At 43.7% G+C, this 23,272-nt stretch overlaps 1 protein-coding gene and 1 long non-coding RNA gene across 4 annotated transcripts in view; one reads left to right on the top strand and one right to left on the bottom strand.

Moving 5' to 3' along the window:
• Positions 1-23,272, bottom strand: part of LOC135289126 (microtubule-associated protein 1B-like) — a 165,826-nt gene that overhangs the window by 138,741 nt on the left and 3,813 nt on the right. For both annotated transcript variants that reach the window (XM_064402521.1, XM_064402522.1), the window contains exon 2: positions 11,913-12,014. In XM_064402521.1, coding sequence (XP_064258591.1) covers positions 11,913-12,014 — 102 coding nt within the window. The remainder of the gene's footprint in view (positions 1-11,912; positions 12,015-23,272) is intronic.
• On the top strand, positions 1,526-7,837 carry LOC135289134 (uncharacterized). Of its 2 annotated transcripts, none has more exons than XR_010351931.1 (3): positions 1,526-1,671; positions 2,720-2,770; positions 6,887-7,837. It is a non-coding gene; the product is annotated as an uncharacterized LOC135289134 (long non-coding RNA). The 2 variants fall into 2 exon arrangements; XR_010351932.1 differs by lacking the exon at positions 6,887-7,837 and adding an exon at positions 3,859-3,993.

Raw genomic sequence — 23,272 nt, 5'->3', positions numbered from 1 at the left:
TTTCTTTCTTTCTTTCTTTCTTTCTTTCTTTCTTTCTTTCTTTCTTTCTTTCTTTCTTTCTTTCTTTCTTTCTTTCTTTCTTTCTTTCTTTCTTTCTTTCTTTCTTTCTTTCTTTCTCTCTCTCTCTCTCTTTCTTTCTTTCTTTCTTTCTTTCTTTCTTTCTTTCTCTCTCTCTTTCTCTCTTTCTTTCTTTCTTTCTTTCTTTCTTTCTTTCTTTCTTTCTTTCTTTCTTTCTTTCTTTCTTTCTTTCTTTCTTTCTTTCTTTCTTTCTTTCTTTCCTTCCTTCCTTCCTTCCTTCCTTCCTTCCTTCCTTCCTTCCTTCCTTCCTTCCTTCCTTCCTTCCTTCCTTCCTTCCTTCTTTCCTTCTTTCTTTCTTTCTCTCTCTCTTTCTCTCTTTCTTTCTCTCTTTCTTTCTCTCTTTCTCTTTCTTTTTCTCTCTCTCTTTCTTTTCTTTCTCTCTCTCTTTTTCTTTCTTTCTCTCTTTCTCTTCCTTTCTTCCCTTCCCTTCCCTTCCCTTCCCTTCCCTTCCCTTCCCTTCCCTTCCCTTCCCTTCCCTTCCCTTCCCTTCCCTTCCCTTCCCTTCCCTTCCCTTCCCTTCCCTTCCCTTCCCTTCCCTATCCTATAACAAAATAAAGCTTTTAGAGTGGGCCCTTCTTTTAAAGTCATCCGTGCTTTTTTTTTTTGTGACTACAAGACAAGAAGGCAAAAAGTGTTACCATACCAGGACTAAACATTGCCCTGGGCTGAATACACCACACAAACTGCCATGTCCCTGGAAAGCAGAAGATGCTGTTAAAATCTCACTAGACACTCAGAGTACTTAGGAAGGCTGAAAAGTACAGGAGGACACAGGTAATTTCATAGATGCCCAGCTGTGTCCAACATCATCAGAGGAAAAGAATCAAGTTTGGAATGGACTGAAAGTTAGAACAACTCTGGAAATCTATAGTATGCTGTGCAAAACTGAAAAAAGTGGAGACCTGTAAAACAAAGTAAATTTCTATGTTTCTTCCATATTGTCCTGGTTTAGGGCAAATTTGGGAGAAAACCTCCAAAAGGGCCCCCCCCCCAGAAAGCAAGCCCACACAGCCCCTCTCCCCCAACCGGTTCGGGAAGAATTTCCTCTGAGAGAAGTGGAAGAAAACCTGTTTATTTAACAGGCAAAGCACTCCCCAGCACACAAAATGAACAATACCAGACGACAAAACTCATTTGTCATTCTGTAGAGATGACAAATTCAGAAAATCTCTCCCAGGGGTGGTTGCTCTGTTATCAGTCCTTCCAGCACTGGGAAAGGCTGCTGCCCAGAGTAGGCCCCGGCAGGCTACAAAGTGCGAGCTCTCGGTGTTTCCCCAGGTCCCAGTCGGGATCAGGTTTGAACGGTTCCACGAAAAGGGAAAGAAAAACAGTCCAGGGAAATGTTGGACTGCCTCAGCTAGCTAAACTAACTAAAAAGCAAAAGGAGCACTGTGTTCTGCCATGTCTGTGCCCAGACAACAACAGTGGAGTTCTGTGTTCCAGCAGTCTGTGGGGGGGAGTGCAGCTGATAATGAAACTCCATGCTTCTCCTTCTTCCCGCCTTCACTGTCAGAGCCAGTCTTGAAGGCACAGAATACAACATCCATCATAAACAGAACACCCGACTGAGGATACAAGCATCATAACGTCACGGTAGGACATATTCTCTGCAAGAAACTGATTCCTTGGTCTAGAATTTTCTTTTAATTTAATTTAATTAAAGAGGGATCACACAGGCCATGAAACAATCCAGAGTTCAAATCTACATTATTTTTTGGTAAGTACGGCTCTAAAGCATGATTGCATTATATTGTTCAATGCAATGGAGAGTAAGTCTACACTGTTTAAGGAAATTGAAATGCTTTGCATGTCCTTTTTCCTGTGATTATTGTCCTTGTGCCTGGCCTTGGAGGCTGCTTAGTGCAGGCTCTGACCTTGTGCTTTGCCCTCTTCTCTAAGCTGGTGTGCTGGTTTTAGCTGGGGTAAGGTGAATTTTCTTCCTAGTGGCTGTTTTGGATTTGTGCTGAACACAGGGTTGATTATATAGAGATGTTTTTATTATTGCTCAGCAGGGCCTGCACAGAGCCAAGGCCTTTTCTGCTTTTCATACTGCCATCATGGCAAGGAGGCTGAGGGTGCAGGAGAAGTTGGGAGGTGTGTTGGTTTGTACGGCCTGTTTTTTTGGTAGTGGTTGGGGGGGGGGGGGGGGGGGACGACACACACGACGACACAGGGGTAGATTCTGTGAGAAGCTGCTAAAAGCTCCCACCATGTCCGACAGAGCCAATCTCTGATGGCTCTGAAGATGGACATGCTACTGGCCCAATTAGAGCAGTTGGTAACGCTTCTGTGATGACATATTTAAGAAGAAAATCAAAACAGAGTACGCACAGTTTTTTCCAGGGGTGGCAAAGCACCGTGGCTGCCACTATCTCAGCATGGCCCGCAGTGAGCCTTGCCTGCCTGGCTGCTCCTAGACAGCTGCACCATGGGTAGAGGGGCAGGGGCAGCTCCTCCTGGTGCCCTGCATTAAGAGAGGCATTAAATTAGCACCAGCGCCGTGGCAGCAAAAGCATGATGAGGGATTCCCTGATGCGGAACCTAGATGAAATTGACCTTTTGGTGCTGCGGGATCCTATAGGAATCTGAATTGGTGGAACTTGTTGGCAATGGCACCTATGAGCAACAATTTTTCTTCTAGTCAAAGAAGAGGAAGTGAAGACGTGAGAGAAAACAACATGGCAGCACCAAGGTCAGTGGGAAAAAAGAGATAGGGAGGAGGTGCTCCAAGCATCAGAGCTGAGATTCCTCTGCAAGCCATAGCGAGGACTATGGTGAAACAAACTGTCCCCCTGTAATGCATGAAGTCCACGGGGGATGCAGAGATCCACTCACAGCTCATAGGAAAAGTGCTCACACTGGAGTGAGTGGATACCAGAGAAAGGTGTGATCCAGTGGGAGGCCCGAATAGAGAGAGAGGGTCCCTGCTTCCAGAGATAGAGCCCTTGCTTCCAAACTAGAGCAGCCTATCCTTAAAAGACTGCACCCCATGGATAAGTGCCCCATGCCACAACAGTTTTGAGAAGACTGTTTGCCCGTGGGAGGGACCCCACAGCATAGCAAAGACTTCTATCCTCGAGTGAACAGAAAAAGATCTCAAGTGACGACCTGACCAAAACCCCCATGCCCTGTCTCCCTGCACTGTTGGTGGGAAGGAGGGAGGGGCTGGGGGGGGAACTGTTATAGATGAGTAATAAAATGGTTGGGTCTCACAATTAAGGGGTGAACATTATATGTATGTTAAGAGAAGTTTTGTAGATGTATAATTATGTTACTGTAATATGTCCTCCCCCTTGCATTGTTATCACAGGATGGCCTTGGTAGTCAGGGCATTTGGGGAGGGTTGGCTTGTTACTATAGTAATACCTGACCTCCAATCAGGATGTAAGAAAGTGTCTCCACCACTAGACGGCAAGGAAGGAGTTAACTGACAAAACTTTAGGAGGGGCTAAGGGTATAAAAGTCAGAGCATCCATTTTGTAAATGAGCACATGGCTGATAGTCACGGGGGCTCCCAGCACTGTAATTTTTCCTTATTTAGTCCTTTTGTTGTATTTTTGGTTAAGGTTTAATAAACTTTTAAAATTTTAAGAGTAGTCGTTTCTCACAGAAACAGTGTTTTAAAATCTTATTTTACTTCTCATTATCCTCCTCTGACTCTGTTAATAATAAATTTAATTTATACCTTTAAATTTAAACCTTTTTTGCCCTTAGAGTGTTTTCCTCACAAACCTTAACTCATGAGCCCTTCGTTAATTTTTTCCCCTTTCCTCTGCTCAGCTGTAGCAGGAGAGCATAAGCGAACAACTTTTGGGTGCCTGGTGTTTGCCAGTGTCAAACCATGACAGGAGGAGATGCAGCTGGGACATCTGACCCCAACTGACCAAAAGAATGTTCCAGACCATATAACATCATGCTCAGTATATAAAGTGGGGGGAAGAAGGAGGAAGGGAGGACAGATGCTTTGAGTGATGGCAGTTGTCTTCCCAAGTCACTGTTATGCATGATGGGGCCCTGCTCTCCTGGAGATGGCTGAACACCTGCCTGCCCATGGGAAGCAGTGAATTAATTCCTTGTTTTGTTTTGCTTGCTTATGCAGCTTTTGCTTTCCCTATTAAACTGTCTTTATCCCAACCCATTAGTTTTCAAGCTTTTATTCTTCCAATTCTCTCCCCGATTTCATTGGGGGTGGGGGGCAAGCAAGTTGCTGTGTGGTACCTGGTGGCTGGCTGGAGTTAAACCATGACAGAGACTTAGAAAACCTTATTTGTGACTCAAGACATGGGAGCTGAAGGTGGGATCAGTCTTTTCACCAGAAGAGCTACAGAACTGACATAAAATTAGAAGAGATTCCAAAGGCTGTCTTGCTCGGCAAAGGGTAGTTGACTTCCATGTGAAAGTCTCCATAGCTCATTAGAGTCATTCAGAGATTACACAGCCTAATATTAAAGTACTAAGAACTTGGTTACCTCCTTGGAAGGGTTTGTTGGTTTATTTGTTTGTTAAATAACAGCCTAAGCATTCCACAGTTCTGATAGGCAGAATCTCACACATACAGCTATGAAGGAGATGGGGACATAGGGACATAGCAGAGTCACTCATCTCACCATTATAGAAACGCCTTCAAGTACCAAAGTACATAAAGTTGCAATATCAAATACTGAAATTCACACATTAATTTCTGAATACATTAATTATTATTTTTATAATTTTAACTTGATTTTGTCTTATATCAGCAACTGGTTTTGAATCATAAACAGACTAATTCCAACCAGTAGAATATCCAAGAACCAGAAAAATTATGTCCTTACATTTATGAGTCTATGCTGTACACACGGATCCCACACAGACAGCATGCAAACCCAAGTCAACAGGAGCACTGGCTTTTCTTAACTCTAGGAACAGATTGCAACCAGCAACTACAAATCAAAAGTACCTATCATGTCTTTTTGGTAGGACCATCTGGGGGTTTCACACAAAAGCATGGGTCTCTGTTACAGAACTATCCAGCTTTCTATTTGTGACTATTACTGACTAAAGTACATATTGTCCTGTTTTCAGATAGGGTAGAGTTCATTTCTTCTCAGCAGCCATTACAGTGCTGTGTTTTGGATTCAGAATGAGAAGGGTGTTGATAAAACACTGATGTTTTTGTTTCTGCTAAGTCATGTTGTCCTAGTTTGAAAGACAGGTGTCTGCCAAGGAAGGTGGGAACCTCCCTTGTAATGGAAAATATGACCCCCCCCTTCCTTTCAAATTATTATAACTTTGAAATTAAGGGGCTTTCAGGCAAAGATACAGGAAAAGGAATAACATTTGTGTACTAGTGTATATATATATGTATAACATGGCAAACAAAACCAACAATGGCAGCAACAACAAACAAAAACAGAGACCCAACACAGGCCTTCTCTCAGCTGTCAAGCACTTTCCCCTTTGGTGTAGTTACAGTGACAGCTGGCAGGGGCGCTGTTGGCTCCTGGCTGGGCAGGGCAGGTGCCATGATTTCCCCGCAGCTGCAGGGGGCACTGTGGCACAAGCTCAGCCACCTCTCTCCATCCAGTAATGGTGGGTGTGCTGGCAAGAGAGAGAGATTAGGGGTTTTCCTTTGCAAACTCACAGGAAGCAGCCAGTCTCAATGCCACTCGGGAAACTGAATGGACTGCAGCAGTAAACCTCGGAAGCAGCAAGCTGGAACAGTAGATGTGGGCACACCTGGGGGTGACAAAATGTAGCAGAAACTCTGGGGGCCTAACCAAAGCCATGGGATGTCTGGGCGACAGGTTACAGTATAGCAAGAAGCCCTGAAGCAGTGGCAGTAACAGGAGGACTGAGTGGGGAATCACTCCCATAGATAGCTCACCTGTGATGGCTGGTTCTGGGGTCTAGCTGCGCAGAGGATGCAGCCCTGGCGGGGGGGGGCGGGGGCGGTGGGTTCTCAGTGCAGCATGCACTGGCTCTGGGATCCTGAGCAAGCCAGTAAGCTCCAGTCACAGTACCAAAGGAAAAGAAAAAAGCGGGCAAAATGCACAAGACAACAATATCTCTAGTCAGACACCATGCCATTGGGGGGGGGGGACACACACACACACACACACACGCAGTGACCGCCTTGGACACAAAACAAAAACAAGACTGGATATGGGATTAAAAACAGCATCCCCAAGACACATGTTTATCCAGGACTTTTTTTCCTTGTCTCATGCTCTTCCAGTCAGGAGGTTTGCAGAAGAAACTGGGAGGGAACATAGCTGGGACAAGTGATCCAAACTGGCCAAAGAAATATTTCACATCATAGAACGTCATGCCCAGTATATAAACTGGGGGGAGTTACCCAGAAGGGCATCCAATCTGGGTGTGGGAGGGGAGGTCTGGCATTGGTCAGTGGGTGGTGAACAATTGCATTGTGCATCACTTGTTTGTTGGTTTCTTTTTAAATTATCATGATTATTATTGTATTTTATTTGCAATTATCAAACTGTTCTTATCCCAACCTACAAGTTTTACTTCAATTCTTCTCCCTATTCCACTGGGGTGGAGGGGAAGAGAGGGGGGCTTGAACAAGCAGGTGCATGGTGTTTTATTTCCAGCTGGGCTTAAAACCAGACAGTCCTTTTGTCACCCAGTGTGAGGCCTGAAGGGTTGAGATAAGGACAGATCCACCCAGAGTGCATTAAAAGAAAACACCTACTCATGCAGACTATGAGGTACTAAGGGGTACTCCCAGCAGTCTATAGACAGGAGCACCTGGATCTGCAGCCAGCGCTAATGCATGTCTTACGATGCTTTCTGCATTTGTCTCTTCAAGGAAGATGACGGCTGGAGCTCCTCATGATACTGTGACACTGACTGCAGCAGATACAGTGGCACCTCTCATGCTACATTTGGTAACAAGGATCAACATGTACACCCCATAACAAGCCTCCTTTTCTCCAGGTTAAACAACCCCAGTTCCCTCAGCCATTCCTCACAAGACGTGCTCCAGACTGTTCCACCAGTGTTACTGCCCTTCTTTGGACAGGCTCCAGCACCTTAATGTCTTTCTTGTTGTAAGGGACCAATTAATTATAGAATAAGAATGCCTCACCATTGTTGGGGTTTTATTTTGGATCGTTGGTTATAAATCTGTTCTTTTTAACGTTAATGGAAAGTACTAAAAAAGCTGCGCGTATCTTGGCAGTACCAGCATGTGACAGCACGTGCACAAAAACGGCTCTGTCTCTAGGGGAAATTTCTCTTGACAGCCTATCAGGGTGAAGAGAGCCTCTATCACTAGGGAGACTCTCCAGGTGACCTTCCTTGGATAATAGGACCATGGGAGGGGTTACACAGTATATAAGTGACTGCCTCCAAACCCTGAGCTGAGCCTCACTCCTGGCCCCAGCCCTTGCTCTCTCTTGCCCGCAGCTGCCATTGCCCCTATCCTGCTGCAGTCCGCAACCGCTGTCCCAATCCCCCACCGTCCCTGCTGCAGCTTGACACCCTGCCTCCTTCCCTGCTGCTGCTGCGTCTCCTGCTCAAGCATCGTGTCACTTACTGAGTGTCCTGCTGTTTGTTGCATGCAGTTCAGGCTGTTAGAATCGCACTGCGAGTGCTGCGTCAACTTGGCTTGCAGCGCACACACTTCACCTGCCAACCAAACAACAGCAGTGTGCCACGAACACCATAGCAATGCAGTAGCAGTAACACTGTCTCTTACTCTTTCCTCTGACTTTTCTATCCCCCTGTTAGGGCCATTTATTTTCTTTTATCTATAAATGGTTCACAGGTGTAATATTGGCCTCATTTGCATCTAATTTAGCCCTAGGAATCCAGAATTCCCTGGTCTCGCTCTGGGATGGGACACTTGTAGTGAGGGGTTGTAAGGACTTAAAGAGTACAGTTGCCTGTCTCAAACACTGTCAAGGCCACAGAAGGAATTTGCCATAAGATAAGCCACTGCAGTTGAAACTTGAGATAAGCACAGAAGGGAGGAATTTGTGACAGGAAGGCATTCCAGGCCTGGTGGAAGCAAAATCTGGTTAGCACATCCTGGTTAATTCATCCAGATAAAATATCCCACTGTGGTGAACTGTGTGAAAGGAAGCAACTGCTTATACGCATATCACCAGTCAAATAAAGATCACCCCAAGCTATGGGACATATGGCATCTGCAGTCACCAACAACCACTGAAGCCCCCTGAAATCTTGGAGGAAGCATGCGCAGGACACACCCATCCTCACTTAGCATGCAAATTCACATGTAAATTAGGAATATGCCTCTGTGGATACCCAGAACATGGACTGGATAAAGGTGGTGCCACCATAAGAATGACCTGGGGACCCCCACCACAGAGAAGTCCAGGGTGAAGAAGGACCAACAGGACACCAGTGGATCCATGGGTGGTAACTGTCTTCTGCTTGATATCTTTCTCTTTCTCTGTCTTCTTTTTTATTTTTTTCCATATCTTTACCTCACATTTATTTTTAAATAAAATCCATATTGTTGACTTTGGCATATGGTCTCATTTGCCCCTAATTACAACAGATTTTAATCTATACAAGGACTTGAATACAAACCAATGATAGAGTCATGTATCCCAGGTGGAAGATGATGGACAAAATGGCAGGTGTGGAAGTCTTGCAGAAGGGCCCTCAATGGCTTCATTCACACACAGAATTCTTTTACTCCATCTTTTGTGAAGCGGGATATTCAGCTTTATGCAGCTGAAACTTTTTTTAAATTAAGGCTGGTAGCAACATCTGCAATTTCAACAGATGTCTTTCCAATACTCTCCACTTGCTCTCACTACCAGATACGCAATTCCTTTTCCAGCATGTATACGTTACAACTCATTGTTTGAATTTTGTGTCCTTGTGAAGTTAACATAAGATGGAAGCTATCATCAGTATATGACAGAGAAAACAGAGGCAAGCACTGGAGTGCCTATTTTAAGTCATGTTGCCTGTTGTCTTGGCAATCAGTTAATAAACTCTGTTACTCATTTTTCATCAGCACCTGACAACGTCTCTGAAAGATTTGGTATTATTAAGGAGTCTGCTAAGAGCTGCTTTACAAAGTATCAGAAAATATCTGCTGGCATTTCCATTCTCAAACCTATTTTTCAGGGAATCATAAATCCTCCATAAATTGCCCAGCAGCAGAATATACAATACACAAATACCACTGCGACAACCCATTTCCTTGATAAAAGCACAAAAAGAGTGTTTGTATCTGGTCATGGTCCCTGCAATATCAATATGTACATTGTTTTTCACTACACATGGCAAAGGATTAGACCTCAAATTCCTCCAGTGAAAACACACAAATGCTTTGACAGACATTCTCTTGCATGTATTTTCTTGGACAGTGTGTTCCATATTTTCTCAAGCTGCTTTAAGAATCATACAAGCATGTACTGAATTGGCCCTGCAATTACCATAATAAACATCATAATCAAAAAAGTTTCATCCATTAGTCAGACCTCACTATACTAAGAGCTGTGCAGACATACTAAATGACTCTCAAGAGTAAACTGTCCCTGTGTTTGAGTTGCACAGAGTTTACTCTCAGAAGACTGAAAAAAAGGCTGTTTAATTAAATCCCACAGACTATCCCATCATCTTGGATGAATACTTTCCTTGGGCAAGAGGTCACCTAGTTCTTCAAATTCCAGAGAATTTCTGAGTTAAAGAGAATACATATTTACAATCTTCTTCATTATAAATGTTGCCAGTTTCCCTGATTAAACACACAAAATTCAACATTTGTTGAACAGAAATCAAAAATTCTAAAATTTTATTGATGAATGGCAAGGAAAAAAACGTCCATCCTATCAAACAGTACAGAAGACATAAAGGAGCCTCATAAAGATTCTACATCAGACAACTACAGAGAGAATAGAGAAACTAAAATATTGTCCTCTGATCTGTGCAGTGGAATTCTGAAGGTGTCAATGGGCTTCTCCACAAAATGTGAGAAATAAAATTGGTCAAGAGGACTAGATTTATTCCTGGATGTTCCCTCTTTCCCAGTTTCAGGCTGCCTTAAAACTCTTTCAACACAGATTTTGGCAGCTTATTGTTTAAAGATTGAACAGTGCTGAAAAAGAATGTTTTACTCTCTATAGATATGGAAAAATCTGCTATAATCTATGCTGCAAGAGGAAGAATTAGTAACACAAGACATTTGGTACATTATTCAAGATCATCAGGTCAATGATGTCATGCTAGCAAGACATCAAGACCTCTTTGTCAACAGTGTATAGCAACTGACCTTGGGAATGTGATGCAGTAGTATGATACAACATTTCATACCCCTTTTCATCATCTGTCTTGGTTTTGGCTGGGATAGAGTTCTTTTTTTTTTTCTTAGTAGCTGCTACAGTGCTGTGTTTGGGATTTGGTATGAGAATAATGTTGATCACACACTAATCTTTTGGTTGTTGCTAAGTAGTGCTTACCTGAAGTCAAGGACTTTTCAGTGTCTCACACTCTGCCAGTGAAGAGGTAAACAAAAAAGCTGGGAGGGAGCATAGCCAGGACAGCTGACCCGAACCGGCCACAGAAATATTTTACATCATAGAATGTCATGCTCAGTATATAAACTGTGGGAGTTACCCAGAATGGGTGTCAGTAACAGTTCAGGGATGGGTTTGGCATCAGTCAGCAGGTGGTGAGCAATTGTATTGTGGATCACTTGTTTTTCTTGAGTTTTATCTGTCTCCCTCTCCTTTTTATTACCATTATTACCATTATTATTATTATTATACTTTGTTTCCATTATTAAACTGTTCTTATGTCAACCTACTGGTTTTACTTTTTTGTTCCTGATTCTCCTCATCATCCCACCAGGATGGGGGGTAAGTTAGAGAGTGGCTGTGTAGTACTTAATTGCTCCTTGGGCTTAAACCATGACATCACCATACTTAAAAGATGTTCCTGAAGTTGGAATTTATAACATTCATCAATACTAGGTTGTACTAGTCAATGTGCACATGGCCACAATAATTACACCAATAAAAGCAACCTATAATTATTGGAGAAAGATATATATTTTAATACAAAACCCAAGATTAATCTCCCATATACTCTCTAACCATTTGCGTTAAAGTAATGACATGTTTTAAAACTTACCAAATATACAGTTTCCATGCACTGAGAATAAAATGAAATTTTACATGTCACAAAATTGTTGGGTTTTTAAATTTATTTTATTAATCCTTTAAAGGAAGGACAGTCTTGAAGAAAATGCAGCAGAAGATGTAGCCTTTAAAATTCTAGTTTCTTCATACAAGCCAAAGAAAGTTCCTGTGAGTCAAGTTAGACCCGCTACCCCTCAGCTTTTTCATACCAAGAAAAAAGAGTCTAATTCTTTTAGGAAGAAACATGGGGTTAGAGCCATGCTCGTACAACAGCCATGATGCCATTTCTGGCTCTATCAAACTGTAGAGCTAATCTTTCAGGTTATTTTCTCTATGTGCTCTACCTACCACAGTGAGGAACAGCTTCAGTCTCCAGGACTACTAGACTGATGCTACACAAACAAACTGTTCAGTCAAAAAGTGAGTTTCACTTAACTTTAAAGTGGCCTAAAACTAACATCTACTGCCAAAATAATAATGGTGAGATACATGAAGCTAACCTAAAAGGCTGATTATTTAAATCTTTCAGATTTCCTGTTGTCAGAAAGTTAAAATTAACTATAATTTTCAGGCTTTATTTTAAACAAAGAAAAAAGTATTCATTGTAGAGAATCACAAATGAAAGAGGACCATCCAATACCTGAGTGTATTTGTTAATTCTGCTCATTAAAATAACATACAAAACTTTGATCAACATTTCCAAAAACTCACCTTGAATGGCAGGAGAGAATCGAGCTGAATGGCGAGACACAAAAAGTTTCAGTTCTTGATCCAAGTTGCATTCAATCAAGCTTGTATCCCATGATCGGATTCCTAAAATTTAAAATGCAAGACATGTCTACTTTGATATATGAGCACTGTTTTAATTGATTATTTCTCCATTTACACTAATGACATTCACATATTTCTAAATTCCAAAACCAACCTCTACTGAAGCATGATTTCAAAAAGTTAAGATTTCAGCTGAGGGTTAGAAGCAATTCATATTGATCAGGATGTAAGTTAAATACGTAGATGATAGGTTAATGATTATTAGATGCTTAAGCTAGAGCTGATTTTTATATTATTTGCCATTATGAGCTTGTTTGTAGAAGGAAGTGTAGTAAGTGACCCGTTATAAGAACATATTGAAACCAGTAGAACAATGGTTAGCACCTGGGCTTTATGTCAATCAATCACAAAGCAGGGGGCCTTGGATCGTGCCAGAGGGTCATGGAGACCTGATGAAGACATTCCTGACTTAATTCGTTAAGACCACTGACCCAATTCAAGACCACCAACCCAATTCAAGGGAAGAATTGCACACGCATGAAGAACTAATAACCTAATTTTAATACAGAGCGGGAATGGAAGGTGCTGGGGTTATGCATATGTACTGTATGTAAGATCTCGGGAAATTATTAAATAGAGAACAAAGAACCTTGTACAGTGCAGTCACGCTTTTCGGGGACGACTCCCATGCCACCCGCCAGTGTTAATAAACATACCACTTTTTAACTTTGACTAATTAGAGAGTCTTTGTCCATGATCTTTGGTTTTAATGACTCACTACTCCTTTCAAGCCATGCAGCTATCCTTTGCAAAGTGCTGAGCACTTACAAAAAGCACTCTGGATGGGGATCAGTCACAAGCAAGAGGAAATCTGCCTTTCCAAAAGGTAATAATCATTCAAGGCCCCTGATTTATGACTGCTGGTTCCAACATCCTAATAGCCACATTATGAGATGTCCTAGAATTCACTTTAAAATAGCAATACACTGTTTTATAAAACTGAAAAGACTGAATCACTCAGGGGATATGTTATCCCTATTGCAAGACAATTGTATGAGAAAAAAAATAAAGACAACACGTAGCATGTTGCAAATTAATATTTAAATACAAACTATTAAATTGCCAACTTCTTAATTCAAAAGCTTTGAAGCATTCCCTATTTAAATTAAAATTTAAGTGATCTTTTGTTAATGTGATATCAAAATCCTAGTTTTAAGACTTTAAAATGCTATGCTTGATCTTTTTTCTTTAAAAAAATAAATCTCATCTCTATTCACTATCACTTTTCTCCCAGCTACGTAGAAAGTGAGACATTTGGCACATATATCATCATAAAATGTATTTTTTTGAAATATATGTTTAAGGATTTAAATTTGACCAGAAAAAAAAATAAAAATCACTGTAGCCAAAATGAAAATTTATTGTTTCCTACCATAACATTATGATGACTAAATTAAAAAAAAACAAAACCAAAACACCAAAACCTACAACAAACTAACAGAATATGTTTTAAGATTTTTCTTTATAAAAATAAAGTCTCTCAGACTTCAGGAGAGCAGACTTTAGTCTCTTCAGGGATCTGCTTGGTAGAGTACCATGGGATAAGGCCCTGGAGGGAAAAGGGGCCCAAGAAAGCTAGTTGATATTCAAGGATCACCTCTTCTGAGCTCAGAAGCAATGCATTCCAGAGAAGAGGAAGTCAAGCAAAAATGACAGGAGCCTTGTGTGAGTGAACAAGGAGCTCCTGGAAAAACTCGAACACAGAAAAGAAGACAACAGAGGGTGGAAGCAGGGACAAGTAGCCTGGGAAGAATACAGAGATTGAGCAGACAGGGATCAGGTTAGGAAAGCTAAAGCCCTGAGAGAATTAAACCTGGCCAGGGATGTCAAGGGCAACAAGGAAAGCTTCTATAGGTACATTGATGATAAAAGGAAGACTAGGGAAAGGGTGGATCCTCTCCGTAAAGAAACAGATCTGGTAACCCAACATATGGAGAAGGCTGAGGTACTGAATGACGGTTTTGCCTCAGTCTTCATTGACAAGTGTCTCAGCCACACTGCCTGAGTCACAGAAAGTAAAGGCAGGGACTGGGAGAATGAGGAACCAACCGCTGTAGGAGATGATCAAGTTCAGGAGCATCTAAGGAACCTGAAGGTGCACAAGTCCGTGGAACCTGATGATGAGATGCATCCATGGGTCCTGAGGGAACTTGTGGATGAAGTTGCTAAGCCACAACCTATCATATTTGAGAAGTCCGGTGAAGTTCCCACTGACTGAATAAAGGGGAAACATAATCCCCAATTTTAAAAAGGGAAATAAGGAAGACCTGAGGAACTACAGGCCAGTCAGTCTCTTCTCAGTGCCTGGCAGGATCATGAAGAAGATCCTCCTGGAAACTATGCTAAGGCACATGGAAAATAAGAAGATGATTGGTGACAGCCAAAATGCCTTCACTAAAGGCAAATTATGCCTGACAAATTTGGTGGCCTTCTGTGATGGGGTTACAGTGTTGATGGATAAGGGAAGAAAAACTGACTTTACCTGGACTTGTACAAAGCATTTGACACTATCTGACACAACATCCTTGTCTCTTAAGCTGCAGAGACATGAATTTGACAGATGGACCACTTGGTGATAAGGAATTGGCTGAATGGTTGCACTCAAAGAGTTGTGGTCAATGGCTCAATGTCCAGTGGAGACCAGTGACAAGTGACATTCCCCAGGAGTTGGTATTGGGACTGGAGCTGTTTAACATCTTTGTCAGTGACATGGACAGTAGGACAGAATGCACCCTCAGCAAGTTTGTCAATGACATGAAGCTGTGTGGTACAGTTGACACACTGGAGAAATGGGATGCCATCCAGAGGGACCTTAACAGGGTTGAGATGTGAGCCTGTGCAAAGCTCATGAAATTCAAGAAGGCAAAGTGCAAGGTCCTGAACGTGGGTCAGGGCAATTCCAAGCAGAAATACAGGCTGGGCAGATAATGGGTTGAGAGCAGCCCTGAGGAGAAAGACTTGGGGATGTTGGTTAATGAGAAGCTCAGAACTTAGCAGGACTGATTGATAGAGCTTTAAACTAGATTGGAAGGGGGGAAAGGGACAAAACCAGGCCTGCCAGTGATAAGCAATGGGACATGCCAAAATTGGAGGGACTGAGTACTAGTGAGATCCTTCATTCTGCTCCACGAGTTGTTGGCTACACTGAACTGCACTTGAAATGTTTCTACACTACCATGAACACCATGAGGAACAAGAAAGAGGAGCTTGAAGCCTTGGCCCAGTCCTAGAGATATGACACCATTGGTATAAGTGAAATCTGGTGGGCTGGGTCTTGTGACTGGTGTGCCATGATGGATGGTTACAGTATCTTCAGGAGGGATAGGCAGGGCAGGCAAGGTGGGGGAGGGGCATCATATGTAATGGATGGGCTGGAATGTATGGACATTGGGAGGAATGGCTTAAAAGTAGAAGACTGGTAAGGCAGATTGTAAATAGATCAAGTGACCTTGCAGCTGGGAATTTCTCTAGATAAGCCTGTATGAAAAGCAGGCCAGTGATCCTCTATCATGGACCGAGTTTAATGGTGCCTGTGTCTCCACTTGAGTGCTTCTGCCTGGGTTTTGCTTTGGGGATCACCCAGTTAGTGAGATAACAGAGATAAATTGATTCTTTGTATTCTAGCCATGAGTTTGTGGTTGTTCTGGCTGCCTGCCTGTGTCAACTCACACAACAGAGATTGCAGTTGGTAATGGCATGGTTGAGAGCCTCTGGGTAAGGGTTAAGGGACAAACAAATATAGTAGATGTCATTGTGGGAGTCTACTATAGGCCACCCAGCCAGGACCACAAAACCAATTAATTAGTCTAGTCATTAGTGGAGTTTTGCAGGACTCTATCTTAGGCCAGTGCTCTTAATTGTCTTCATAAATACTAAGTTTTCCAATGACACTGAATTGGGAGGAGCTGCTGACTCCCTTGAAGGCAGAGAGGCCCTGCAGAGGAACTGTAACAAATTAGAGGGCTAGGCAATCCCCAGTGTTTAACAAAGATGAGTGCCAGATTCCGCACCTGGGATGGGACAACCCTGGATGTCTGTACAGACCGGGGAACGAGAGGCTAGAGAGCAGCCCTGCAGAAAGGGATCTGGGGGTCCTGGTTGATGGCAAGTTGAATATGATTCAACAGTGTGCCCTGACAGCCAGGAGCAACAACCATATTCTGGGATGCATCAAGCACAGCATTGCCAGACAATCAAGGGAGGTGATGGTCCCACTCTGCTTTGGTGTAGCCTCACCTTGAATATTGTGTGCAGCTCTGGTGACTGCAATATGAGAAAGATATTAAACTATTAGCATCCAAACCAGGGCAATAAAAATGGTAAAGGGCCTTGAGAGGAAGCTGTATGAGTGGCTCAGGTAACTTGGTCTGTTCAGCCTGGAGGAGACTGAGGGGAGTCATTGCAGTCTACAACTTCCTCGTGAAGGGAAGGGGCAGACACTGATCTCTTCTCTGTGGTGACCAGTGACAGGACCTGAGGGAATGGCCTGAAGTTGTGTCAGGGGAGGTTTAGGTTGGATATTAAAAAAAGGTTCTTCACCCAGAGGGTGGTTGGAAACTGGAACAGGCACCCCAGGGGAGTGGTCACAGCACCAAGCATGACAGAGTTTGGACAACACTCTTGGACACATGATTCTTAGGGATGGTGCTGTGTAGGGTGGGAGTTGGACTTGATGATCGTTGTAGGTCACTTCCAATTCAGCTTATTCTGTGCTTCTGTGATTCTTGTCATCCATGTGCTTAGAGATGGCCTCCAAAATTAGGTGCTCCAACACCTTTCCAGGGATTAATGTGAGGCTGACTGGCCGGTAGTTCCGTGGGTACTCTTTTTTGCCGTTTTTGAAGGCGGGGGTGACATTGGCTTTCTTTCAGTCCTCAGGCACCTCTCCTGATCATCATGACATTTCAAATATGATTGTGAATATCCTAGCTATGGCATTCACCAGCTCTCTCAGCACTTGTAGATGCATCCTGTCAGGGCCCATGGAATTGTGGATGACAAGCTTGCATAGGTGTTCTCTAATCTAATCCCACTTGACCCAAGAGTCTTTCTTCCAAGATTCACAGAATCACAGAATGGTTTGGATTGGAAGGGACCTTAAAGATCATCTAGTTCCAAGCCCTCTGCAATGGGCAGGGACACCTTCCACTAGACCAGGTTGATCAGAGCTCCATCTAGCCTGGCCTGAGATGTGGCATCCACAACTTCTTTGGGCAGCCTGTTCCAGTGCCTCACCACCCTCACAGTAAAGAATTTCTTCCTAATATCTAATCTAAACCTACCTTCTTTTAGTTTGAAGCCATTCCCCCTTGTCCTGTCACTCCATGCTCTTGTAAATAGTCTCTATCCATCTTTCTTGTAGGCTCCCTTCAGGTACTGTAAGGCCACAATTAGGTCACCTTGAAGCCTCCTCTTTTCTGGGCTGAACAGTCCCAATTCTCTCAGCCTTTCCTTGTAGGAAAGGTGCTCCATATCTCTTATCATCTTGGTGCCCATCCTCTGGACTGACTCCAACAGGTCAATGTCCTTCCTGTACTGGGCACCCCAGAGCTGGATGCAGTACTCCAGGTAGTGTCTCATGAGAGCAGAGGGGCAGAATCAAGTCCCTTAACCTGCTGGCCATGCTGCTTTGGATGCAGCCCAGGATACAATTTGCTTTCTGGGCTGTGAGCACACACTGCCAGCTTATGTCCAGCCTCTCATCTACCAGCATCTCCCAAGTCCTTCTCAGCAGGACTGCTCTCAATCTGTTCATCCCCCAGCCTGTATTAATAGCAGGGGCTGCCCTGACCTGGATATAGCACCTTGCACTTGGTCTTGTTAAACTTCATGAGATTCCCATGGGCCTGCTTCTCATGCTCGTCCAAGTCCCTCTGGATGACATCTTGTCCTTCAGGTGTCAACTGCACCACTCAGCTTGGTGTCATCAGCAAATTTGCTGAGGGTATACTTGATGCCTTTGTCTATGTCATTAATGAAGATATTAAATAATACTGGTCCCAATACAGAACCCCAAAGCACAGAACTCTGAGCCATTGACCACTACCCTCTAGATTCCTTTACCCTGGTCTCCTGGGTAAAAGATCCCTGATATGATTCTAAGCTTGATATGATCAAATAATGTGTGCTTGCAGCCCAGAAAACCAATCGCATCCTGGGCTGCATCAAAAGAAGCATGACCAAAAGGTCAAGGGAGGTGATTCTCCCCTTCTGCTCAGCTCTTATGAGACCTCCATCTGGTGTACTGTGTCCCACTCTAGGGCCCCCAACATAATAAGGTCCTGTTGGACTGGGTCCAGAGGAGGGCCATAAAGATGATCAGAGGGCGGGAGCACCTCTCCTATGAAGAAAGACTGAGTTAGAGTTGTTCAGCCTGGAAAAGAGATAGTTCTGAGAAGACCTAGCTATAAGAGAGGGCAGTTTGGATGGAGCTCTGAGCAACCTGGTCTAGTAGAAGGTGTCCCTGTCCATGGCAGGGGGGTTGGAACTAGATCTTTAAGGTCCCTTCCAACCCAAACCATTCTATGATTCTATGATTTTTTTTTTCCTATCATTTTCTTGCTTTGTTTTGAAAATAATGAGCAAACAGTTCCACTACTGGTAAATCCAAGCACTGCAGTGATTTTGAACACCAACATAGCGATTTTTTCTTTTTCCCCTAAAGTAATGTCATTAAACATGCACAAATTAGCTGGCAAATGCATAAGGGATTGCATGTGAGGAATTGTCTAGTGACCTCTCCCTACATTCCTGAGCATGTGTTTGCATGAAATTTTTTAGTTAAATCACTTTGAGTTTTGGTACCTTTGGGGTACAGAGATGCTTGAAGAGCTGTGTGGTCAACCCCTCACCATAAGACTAGCACTAATATTTCTTCTCATAACTCTTGTCAGGATTTCAGGCTGCAAACCTCATTGTCAACACTGCCTCTCATGGAATATATTCTCTTTCAAGGCAGCAGAAACATCAAGTCTTGCACTGTCAGAAACCCTGTTGTAAGGGCTGAAGGTAGAGAAGGAGAAAGAGGAGGAAGAGCAGAGAAACCAGATCTGTGCTGATGGTTTCCCATTGCAGCTCTGCGTAGGTGAACCTTTGCATTTCAAGAGCCTGAAGCCTCTTCAGGGGTAATTCATCCAGGGCTTTTCCTTGTCAGCATCCCAGTCAAGGAAGGACCATGCTTCTTACTGTGATATGCTACCAGCTATTAAGTAGCTGCCATTTGAAACAAAACAATTTTGGAAATGAAGTATCGCCTGTGTGTTTCATAACCACTCAAGAGAAAAATAACTGAACTGTAACTGGCCACCTCCACTTCCTGAATTTATGCATCATTGTTCACAGGCACAAGCAGTGAGAGTCTTCTGTAAGTCTCCTTATCTTCATTTCTCAAAAATCTCTTGGCCATATGGTGCATTTTTGGAGTGTAGTCTTGTCAGACAAATACAGCTCAGCAGGCTTTAACTTTTTCCAGGTCTTGGAAATTTCTGAGAGCAAGAAAGTAATGATGATATAATACCACACATGTTAAGCACATATGAAAACTATGACTAGTAAACTGACACTGATCACAAAGCTGAAGTACATTGAAAAGAAGTTTGTGTGAATTGACACAGGCAGGTGGCCAGAAGAACAACCACAAAACCATGGCTGAAATGGAAAGAGTAAATTTATTTCATTACCTGGCTAACTGGAGGATCCTGAAGCAACATCCAGGTAGAGACACACAAGTGGGAATGCAGACACCATTAGGCCCAGTCCATTCTGACAGGTGGCAGGCCTGCTGCTTGCACCAATTTATCAAGGGCTTGTGCATGTGCTTTTTATTATCTCTGAGCACTGATCTCTTTCCTAAAACAGGGAGCTCAAGAATGTCCATGAGAGTGCCTCCAAGTCTCTCCAAACACCTGTTATTACTACAGAGAGGATAAACAGCAGTAGGCATAATATTTGGGGTTTGCCACACTTATTCTCCAGGCCTTGATGTTCCCAGCTGCAAGGTGACTTAAGAGAATCTACCATCTCCTCACCATTCTTCCACTTTTAACCCTTTCCTCCCAAGAAGGTGCTGAACTTCAAGAAACTACAAGATAGTTCACTGGCCTCTGGCAGCAGGCTTGTGTGGAGAGGCTACGAAGCTTTCTAGAGATCAATTAAGCAATATGGACTATGATTCAGCAATGCTGTGCATTGGGTTGCTGGGTTATTGGGACACTGAATGTTATAATTTATGGCTTAAGCATCTTCATGAAGGACCTTTGCCTATTATAACAAAACTGTACAAAAGCTGCAGAGAAGACTACCACACCCTGAATAGGCCTTCTGACTGAGGCCCTGAACTGCTCCCTGATGAAGATAATATAAAGTAAATTCAGGTATGGGGAGAGAAGAAATACATTCACAGAGGGATCAAGCTTAGCACCTTTGGGGTGGAGACCATAGCCCCAGGGCTATCAGCTGCAAAGCTCGAACAGACCCTCATACCAAAGCATAGGTTTTGGGTTTGTGGTGAAAAAAGTCTCTGGTCAGAGGCAGGGAACGCCCATCCTCCACTATGCAGAGGAGCCCAGCTGCAGGGGCCCTTTCACCCTGGGAAAAGCTTATCCACAGCAGAGGGGTGTCATGCCCCATCAAAGCACCCCCCCCCCCCCCAAGGGGTCCCCAGACCCTGCACCAGAGCACTGCAACAAGATGCAACAGATTCACAGTGTTGCACGGGGACAGTGTCAAACTGGCCTCCTGCAAGGGAGGGACCTGGGCATTCCCACCTGGCCCAAACATTTATTAATCCACTGGATTTTATACTTTTTGGCGTGGCGTGGCATGGCATGGCACGGCATGGCACAGCGTGGCAGCAGGGGACCCTCACCACCAAGAAGACCAGATGGAGGGAAGCCATTAGACGTCATTGGGACCCCTTGGATGGGTGATGTTTCTACCTAACCTGTCACCCTCTCCCTATCCCCCTAGCCCCCCCACACACTTCTCTTTCTATTTCTCTTTCTTTTTTTAATCATTCTTTCTCTTTGCCTCTTTTACTATTAAATAACATATATCAATTTTTTTGCATCAACATCTAACCTTGTTTGGCTTTAATCATGTTTTTTGTGTATATTTCAAACCTTTCTGGGTCCAATCTGTTTTATTCACAGAGGCTTAGTTTCCTTTGGTCTTCCATGTTAAACCAGTTCGCAACATGGGTTTGCGTGTCAAGGTTTTGGTAGTGGGGGAGCTATGGGATGGCTTCTCCAAGAAACTGTCAGAAGCCTTTCCTACATCCAGTGAAGCAAACACCAGCTGGCTTCAAGATGAACCAAGTCCGAGCCAATCAGTGACAGTAATAACACCTCTGTGATAGCATATATAAGAAGGGGGGGAAAAAGTTATTGTGCAGAAGCAAATTGCAGCTGGAAAGGAGTGCAAATATGTGAGAGAAACAATTATGCAGGCACCAAGGTTAGTGAAGGAGGTGCTGTACCCACCAGAGCAGATATTCCCCTGCAGCTTATGGTGTAGATCATGGTGAAGCAGCTGTCCCCCTGCAGCCCATGGAGGTTAAGAGTGGAGCAGATACCCACATGCAGCATTTGGACAACCCCACACCAGAGCAGGTGGATGTGCCCTGAAGGAGGCTGTGACCCCATGGGAAGACAGTGCTGGAGCAGGCTCGTGGTAGAACCTGTGCACCCATGGAGAGAGATGCCCACGCTGGAGCAGGGCAAGGAGTCCTCCCCCTGAGGAGGGAGTGGTAGAAACAACCATTCCCCATCCCCTTGTGCCACCAGTGAGGAGGAGGTAGAAAATCGGGGATAGTTAAAACCCAGGAAGAAGGGAGGGGCGGGGAGAAGGTGTTTTTTTTAAGAATTAGGTTTACTTCTCATTATCCTACTCTGATTTGATTTGTAATAAATTCATTTCCCCAAGTCAGGTCTGTTTTGCCTGTGACGGTAATTGGTGAGTGATCTCTCCCTGTCCTTATCTCAACCCACAAGCCTTTCATTATATTTTCACTTCCCTGTCTGTGGTATTCACATTCTCTGAACAGAGAGACATAATTCTCTCTCCCAGGATTTTTCCTGGAGAAGGCAGCGAGAAAGCTCAGAGAAGAAGAGAAAACAATTCTTATCTCTACTTGCTGCTCCTCTTGTTTGGCACATGTGGAATGTGTTATGGAGATTGTTTACCAAGAGTGATTTGTTAATTGGACACCAGTGATGGTTGTTTGGATTGATTGGTCAATTAGGTCAAAGCTGTGTCGTGACTGTCTCCAACAGTCACGGGTTTTTCTTTAGTATCTCTTTAGTATAGTTATAATATAGTATTAGTGTAATATAGTATAGCTTAATAAAGCAATTGCTCAGCCTTCTGGAATCATTGGAGTCACTGCATGTTATTCCCTGGATCGGGGTCACTCATCTACAATACCTGTCCTCTTGAGGAGAGGAGTGATAGAGTGGCTTAGATGGACACTTGACATCCAGATAAGGTCAAACCACTTAATGCTACTAATGATAGGATCTGTCTACCATCCATCCCTAGCTGCTTTTGTAATTATTCCTAATTTGCAGCAGGGATAAGATTCTGATTAGACATAGACTGATGAGCCAGGTAATTTCCAAAATGTCCAAAAAGAAAAAGCCTAGATATATAGTCCTAGAAGCTGAAGTTGGGATTTGAATAGATGTCATAGGTTGACAAGGAAGTGAGTTTTCTTGGGAAGTTATAGCCAAACCAATCAGTGGTCAGATTTGGATATCGACACCTCATGTAACCACTGAAGACATGGACTGCCTCTGAGAACATAGGGGGTTAAAAGCAGAGAACGCCCAGAGGAACTTTCTCTTTTGTTCCCCCTGGCCACAGGCTGGGTGGGGGAGGGGAAACCATGCGGCCTCAGCTGAGGTAGGTAGGCCAGAACCCCGGACAGAGGGTGGAGAAACACTGAGATGTCTTGGCCAGCCCCCCCCCCCCCCCCCCCCCCCCCCCCCCCCCCCGAGATTGAGAGAGTGCTGGCAGCATGCTGGTAGAGGAGAAAGAGAAGGGGGAGGGGGGTGCCCAGCTGTGGGAGTCCTAGACAGGCTGCTGTGAGATTTCAGCCATCCTGAGGGCATCAGAGCCTGAGACTTTAACCCTTTTCTTGGACAAAGAAAACATTGCAAAACACTAATCCTCCTTGATCTGAAAGAGAAGAGAGACAGCCTGGGACCTGAGATGTCAGAAGATGGGAAAGAATCCTAGGTGGG

This window comes from Passer domesticus, chromosome W, assembly GCF_036417665.1.
Source record: "Passer domesticus isolate bPasDom1 chromosome W, bPasDom1.hap1, whole genome shotgun sequence".
Classification (NCBI taxonomy): Eukaryota; Metazoa; Chordata; class Aves; order Passeriformes; family Passeridae; genus Passer; species Passer domesticus.
The sequence above is the reverse complement of the archived record's forward strand: the minus strand, read 5'-3'. Positions and strand labels throughout refer to the sequence as shown.